The sequence below is a fragment of the Xyrauchen texanus genome, chromosome 40 (assembly GCF_025860055.1).
Source record: "Xyrauchen texanus isolate HMW12.3.18 chromosome 40, RBS_HiC_50CHRs, whole genome shotgun sequence".
Classification (NCBI taxonomy): Eukaryota; Metazoa; Chordata; class Actinopteri; order Cypriniformes; family Catostomidae; genus Xyrauchen; species Xyrauchen texanus.
In genome coordinates, this window is record NC_068315.1 from 14,179,533 (window position 1) to 14,186,676 (window position 7,144).

At 37.3% G+C, this 7,144-nt stretch overlaps 1 protein-coding gene across 1 annotated transcript; it reads right to left on the minus strand.

Annotated features, from left to right (window-relative positions):
• Window positions 1-1,384: 1,384 nt before the first annotated feature.
• LOC127633691 (sclerostin-like) lies at window positions 1,385-6,854 on the minus strand. Its single transcript, XM_052112946.1, has 2 exons — window positions 6,558-6,854; window positions 1,385-3,645 (listed from the first exon to the last, which is right to left on the minus strand). The coding sequence occupies exons 1-2, from the start codon at window positions 6,802-6,804 to the stop codon at window positions 3,227-3,229; spliced, it is 666 nt and encodes a 221-aa protein (XP_051968906.1). The 5' UTR covers window positions 6,805-6,854; the 3' UTR covers window positions 1,385-3,226.
• Between the last annotated feature and the right edge of the window lie 290 nt (window positions 6,855-7,144).

Below are 7,144 nucleotides of genomic sequence, written 5' to 3' on the forward strand. Positions count from 1 at the left end.
TCTCTACACACAAATGGGTCCTTGGCCTTAAAATGGTTGAAGACCCCTGGTGTATGATATACTGTGAAGCAGGTACAAATGTGTTTAATGCACTCTGAGGAGTAGTGAGTCCCAGCTGACCTCTCTCACACACTACTGCTTTGCCTGTGGTTGTGGAGATCTGTGTCAGGTCCCTGCCGAGTAACGACTGCATACTGGGGCTGTAACTCAGGTCAGATGCTTTTCAGCATAAATTTATTCAGAAACTGCTCATGTGACACGTTCAAGCACTTTCAAGCTCTTGAATTACTTGTTAATGCCTATGTCTGGCAGCGACTTTTGAGCAAAAGCATGGCATGTCAAATGTCCATGAATATAGCCTGATTATGATATTGGAATAACTATAAAAGCTTTTCCCAAGAGAATGAATTTGTATGGTTGTATAGTACAACAAGAACAGTTTATTTAGTTTAACAAAAGATTATGATGGCTGTGATTCAGGCAATCAGCCGTGCTTGTATTATGTTTCAGACGTAATATATCAAATTATTTTGTCTATTTTTGCTTCACTAATGAAAATAGTTTCAATTGAATTCAGTTGAAAATAAACTAAGGAGGCGGCATAGTGGGCTAAATCACATAACTGTTAATCAGAAGGTCGCTGGTTCGATCCCCACAGCCATCAGCATTGTGTCCTTGAGCAAGGCACTTAACTCCAGGTTGCTCGGGGGGGGATTGTCCCTGTATGCATAAATGTAAATGAATTCAAAGCAAGATTAACTATTGGATGTTGCCAATCAACGTACAGACTGGCAGCCTTTTTGGAATGACACAGACAAGTGGAGTGATACAAAAAGTGAAGAGTCCCAGTGCTTTTATCCTAAATTTCAGATTTACCAGAACTCTGCTTGTCCAATTCAGTTATTATAGGGTCAAAAATACAGTTACTGTTGAATAAACATATTTTAGTGATACTATACTGTATCTGCCACACTGTAAAATGGTTTATAAAATGTTAATTTGTTAACAATACACTGCATTTCATTTTGTGTATTGAATTGCCTGGACCTGGTTAGACAAAAATAGGGAGTTCCATCATGAGCAAGTATGCAATGTGTGTATAACAGACAAGACACACAGTGCATCAAGATTAGAAGGACTCAAACAAGCCTGCCAATCCACATTTTCTTTACAATCTATGGTTCAGAGTGACTGAGTATTACTGAAAGCTTAGATAAACAAAGCAAATGAATGCCAGCCTTGGGGTTGAGTTCACCATACCGGACAAAAAGAGCCGTTTCTGTTGTGACTGTCCTATTCTCGTCTGACTTGGGGATTCTTTGGTGCCAATTTCCTTTTCACGCCTTCTGTCAAGTTGTATTAAACATTCCAAAGTGCTACAAAGCCTCTACTTCCTAATTGAGGAGTATTGTTTACAGAGGGCTCATTGAGGGACAGACTAGCGTGCGGGTATGGCCTGGGAAAAGAAAAGAACTGTCAAAGCAGTCTAACAAGAATGATAACAAATACACTCCTTTTTATGTCACATATACGTTGCTTAACTTTTATTCATGTTCTCTTTCATAATGAAATTCACTATAATTGCATATAGTACAATAATGGCTAAAAAGATTGCATAAATAATTTAAATGTCAAAATTAAAAAAATAAATATGCAGTTCATTCTTTGTTAGTCTTTTGGTCGTTCAGGGTGTGGATCCATTTGTTGAGTACTCTGTCATTTATACTGCTCAATTATACCATACAGGTACAGTACAGTATGAACTAAATGCTTTTCATGGACACTCTGATTACATTATTTAAAAATAAATCCCTTCGAGTTGCTATTTAAAATACACAATTGAAAAATTAGCTATCATTGTCAGCACTGTTTAGAAAACAGGCAGAAAATTCTACAAAAATTAATGGAATAGTCCTCATTAAACAGACCGAATCCAAGATGTGTGTGTAGACAAAACTGTCTGATTTGGCATTCACTTTTCTCTTTATCCTGTGTAATATTAAGATCCAGCCTAACATTTCAAAGTTAGATTAATCTCTTATTTATCTTGTCCTTCCTGTACAAAGGCAGATGAGGAGACGGGGAGGCTGACATCTTCTCTGAAGAGCTCAGTGATGGATGGATGTGACTATTTAGATACAGTATCTGCTAGTGATTGCAGATGCTGAATATCTCCAGATAGTTTCCATTGAAGGAGAGTGCAGAAAAGTTCTATGCCTGCAAGGTAACACACGGCTGAATTGCTGCCAATTCTTACACACATGTTGGCATTTTTTCTGTTGTTCTAGCAAACAGGAACTGACCATGTCTAGAGGAAATTACATTTTATGACCCAAATCCTAAACACAGAAATTGAACTATTTTGTAATTAGGACAAGTCAAAGGAATAAAGTTTGCGGTTCTTGACCTCTGAGGGCTTGGACCATGGAGTGCAGATTCAACTTTTAAAACTCTCTGTAACACAGCTCTAACTGCCAGTTCTGATAAGTTTCTTGTGGAAATGTAAAGTTGCAGAAACTCACACAGTGACTGGTTCAGCTCCCCAGCCTGTCAAGAGGACTCAAGGGCTGGTCAAATGACCAAAGGTCAAGAATTCTGGGCCTTAGCAAGCTGTCGGCAGCAGCATGTCACTTGGACCCAACGTTGCTGGACAGGCAAATTATATGCCCTAAGTCCCAAAAGAGGATGGCAAATCTGGTATACACACATTCACATCAGCAACACGTTTGCAGCACTTAGTAGATTGGTTAAGCGTTTGGTGTTTGACCCTACTCAAAGTTAGCTTACCCTTTCAATGAACCTCAAACTTGAAATGAACTGCTTAGGAGTTTTTCCTCAAGAGATATTACTTCCTCAAAAATATATTATGAACTGATCAACACTCCTTCCTTGAACTACTCTTTCAGCATACCTCTTTTTACTCAAAAGTCCATTAGTCCACTGGTATTCAAACATGTCTGTTACTGGGACTATTTAGGCTGAAGAGCTCATACAAACACTGACACATCTGAAATACATTGAAAATTTGTTGGCCAGGGCAACAAATTTGTTAGATGTTAATGAGTTTATTCCTTTATTTGATCCTTCCCTTAAAAGGGATTTCCTTCCCTTTTGTAGCTTAGAATTTCAGTTTCAGAAGTTTGTGTGAATATAGGTGTATTTGAATGCGTGTATGTGTGCAAGAAAGAACGTTTTTGTATCATTTCACACAGGACCGGCTTTCCCTTCAGTACAAATTGCTGTTGACTGCAGGCATTTTGTTGTGGCCTTGTCCCTGCTGAATGCGTGTGCGCTTCTTATTGCGTCGTGGCTTCTGGGACGACAACACCTTGCCATCTGATTGGTTGTTATGGCGAGTGTAACGTTTGCACTTGCAAGAGGTGACCACTCGGATTTTGTATGTCCTGTTTGGTCTGTTTGGACACTGGAGCTGTATCCGCTGGGTGCGAGAGTGTGCAGGAATGCAACGGTAATCAGAGGAACTGCTTCTCCACCATTTTCCCCTTAGAATTGAATTTGGCATCAGATGAGTTGGAAGGCATTGACCAGAACACACCAGCTCTTTCACTGGCTTGGCACTGCAGCAAGATCCATCCGTAATGTAGCGGGTGGAACGCAGCTCCCGACAGCTTAGTTCAGAGGCTCCTACAGCATAGAATAGGAACGAGAGAGAAAAATGAGTGTAGAGGCAAAACAAGGAATTGATTTGTGGAATGTTTACAGGATTGTTTAGGGATGTGTGTTACAGCTACCATCACTTGGTTTTATTTACTCTAAATGGTCCTCTATGCAGGGGGCTTGTTGTACTTGCTTGTTACCTACACCCTTGCCTCTATGACATACTGAGTAATTATAGGGGCCATGATTGTTCACTGCTAGAATACACAAAAGACATTTAGTTTTCCCCTGCACATTTCTATACACAGGCATTACATATGTCTATACCAAAGAAGATCCACTTTCAAAGCGCTATAAATCAAAATGCCTTTTGGACATAGATTTAAGGTTTATGCTTCTTCAAATTAACTATCTTGTTGGGATTTGGCCTTAAGAGTGGTGAATCAGTAAGAATCACTCACTATCGAGTGTACAGACTCAAGCAACATACCAGACTAGTTCAAGTTCAGAAACGATGGAATGCAGATGAAGCAGTAGTTGGCTGCATGAACCCTATAAAGTTAAGAAAACCCTTAGTGACAATATTCTTACAATTATTATTAAGGATTTTCAATATTTAAAAGAAAATTCTGGGTTCATTACAAGTTAGCTCAATCTACAGTATTTGTGGCATAATATTGATAACCACAAAAATCATTCAAAGAAAATAAAAAATCTGGGTTATAGGCACTTTTAAATATTTTTTTAATTGTCCGCATTCACTTCTATTGTAAGCTTTACAGTAACCTCGATTTTTGCTTCTTTTTGTAAGAAAAGGAGGGACAATGCAAAATTTATTTTGTGGTTCTCAACATTATGCCACAAATGCTGTCGACTGAGCTTAACTTGTACTAAACTTGTAAAATAAATTATTGCAACTGGGCCCAGATCTAGACACTCCTAATTGTGCATACTGAGATTGGACCTAAAATTTTTACAATATTTTTTTTACTTTAATATAAGACTTCTTAAAAGTCTAAATCAACTTCAACATGAGCATGGAGTAAATGCAAAAGTAGTGATTAGTTTTATAAAAATTAACCTAATTATGACACACATTGGATGTGCCAGATGATGCTGTGAGTGGAAAGAGTTTTTTCCTTCTTCAACTCCACGCGTGGAGAAGAAAAAAGGACTTATGCGTGTGATGAGTTTGGGTTCTGCCTCCCCTGATTCTCAGAAAACCTGATCTGATGTTTTATGAAGGCTTGTTGTGATTGTGGGAAGGAGCTGGTAGAGAGCCAGAGGAAGATCAACTTATCTCAGCATGACCCCACATTGACCACCAGAGTAACTACACATGTCACCGCTTTTATAGCTGTGCATTTGAGTGTGATATCCCCACCTCATACCACCCCCAAAGAGTGAATATAACATACATGCCTGCCTTGATAACTGTTTCCTTATGCTGCTACACAACACAGTTTTGGGAGTGTTCAACAGCATAATTAGATATTTGGGATAATCTTTTATCTTCACTTTATGAATTGCTCAATAAGCTCATTAATCTGTTCATGGTGGATCAATTACTGTTATTTTTCAATAATAAAAAATCAAAAGAATAAAAAAGATTTCAAGTAATCTTGAGTACTTTTGATGCCTTTAAAAAATAAATTAAGACTTTAAGAAGAGATTTCCCAAGCACAAATTCCAAGCGAAGTCCTAGACAAATGTATACTTTTTTACTTCTGTTGCATCATTGATTTAATACAAATTCAAGATGTGTGTTCTGAAAACAAGCACTTACAGATTTTTTGCTCATTTGTAGATGCATCTACACAACCACACACACACACACACACACACACACACACACACACACACACACACACACATACACACGCAGACCAATGTAAGTTTGAATTATGTTAGTTTTGCTTTCTACCAGGTGGGAGTCATTCACCCACTTGGCCATACCCTGAAGAAATGACCCCTTAAAATAACTTCTCACATTTAAACTACACAGAAACCATACTGATGCAATTAGATGGTTTTAGAAAAGGAGACCTTGACTAATTATATAAAATTGGGGAAACTGCAGTAATAAACAGGGTTATCAAAGTTAGTGCATCACTTGTGCTGATGAAAAAGTAGAACAGCATGCATTCCATCTGAAACACACAATTATCTAAGCCTCCATCTATATTAGAGCCAATACATGATGTTGCACTGGAATATCCAGACTTGTGAAAATAAATGAAGATTCCTTTCATAGAATTATTACATGTAAAATACATGGTGAATTACTAAAGACAACTGCTGGCTTAAATTCTAGTAAGACATTTTATTAAAGATACTTTCTCTTCTGTGAACAATTGCTGGTGTCTAGTCCATTTTTTAGGATTCAACAGGTTAAATTTCAAGATCAATTTAATTCATTTTTATTTGACACTAAAAGTCTATGCATTTTCACATCTCCTAAGCTTTAAATATAGGCATACTGTAGTTTTTTTTTTTTTTTACCCTAAATTTTGATTACCTTTTTTTTTGCAAATATCCAAATCCTTATCAAATTTTTCAATGATCAGCATATTCCTAATGAAGTGTTTAATGACACTGTGAGAGGTTTTTTTAAGTCCTCAACATGCATGCACTAAAAATCTTATCACTAATTTAAGTTTATGTTAGTTTAGTATATTCTTGCTCAAATAGCTGCTCTAAAATAATTATCCAACAAAGTCAAATTGACTAGAAAATGTAAATAATAAGTTTGAGGTGGTACAAAGTTTAGCCTATTATTTTTAGGAAAAATAGTTTTATAAGGAAAAAATTAAACCATATTTTAAAATGCACATTCTTTTTACTAAGAATTTGAGCTAATTAATCTATGTGTATTTTAATGTTTATCAGTGTTGATATAGTGTTATTATAAAAATTAAGTGTCTGTTTTTATTACTTACCATAAGTATGTGCGTTGGCTGATGACCTTCCCCCGTTCTTAGCCCTGTTCAATGTGTTATTGTTAGAAAGTTGTATCTGCTCCTCGGGTCGCTGCGTGTCCTCCATGTATTCTGGTATAATTTCTGTAGCATCATTTTTAAAAACTCTCCCGTGCGCAGCTGTGAAACATCCCCGTTGAAGCAGTAGCAGCAGCAGTAACAACAGCAGCCGCGCGCCGCAGTGCACGAGCGTTAGAGACACCTGCATTCTGAAATAGAGCGCGAGACGTTCAGCGGGCAAACTTTCGCCGGATTCCTCTTTTCGTGAGAGGCTTGCCCTTTTAAAGTACGACTGGATTTTTTTTTTTTTTAAATCCAGACAATTAAGCGCTGACACGAAGTGGGAGGGATTTAGTCAGAGCAGCTCATTCAGAAACTTAAATGTGGGCACGCACAGAAGTGTAGGGTCAACTTTAGAGAGAGAAAAGTAATTTATTTTTCACAAGCAGTAAAACAGCGTGGCTAATATTCTCTGTTTCATTCTGTCTTTTTCATTGTCCTTCATTTAAAAAGGGGTTTTATAACTGGTAATACACTATTAATTTATT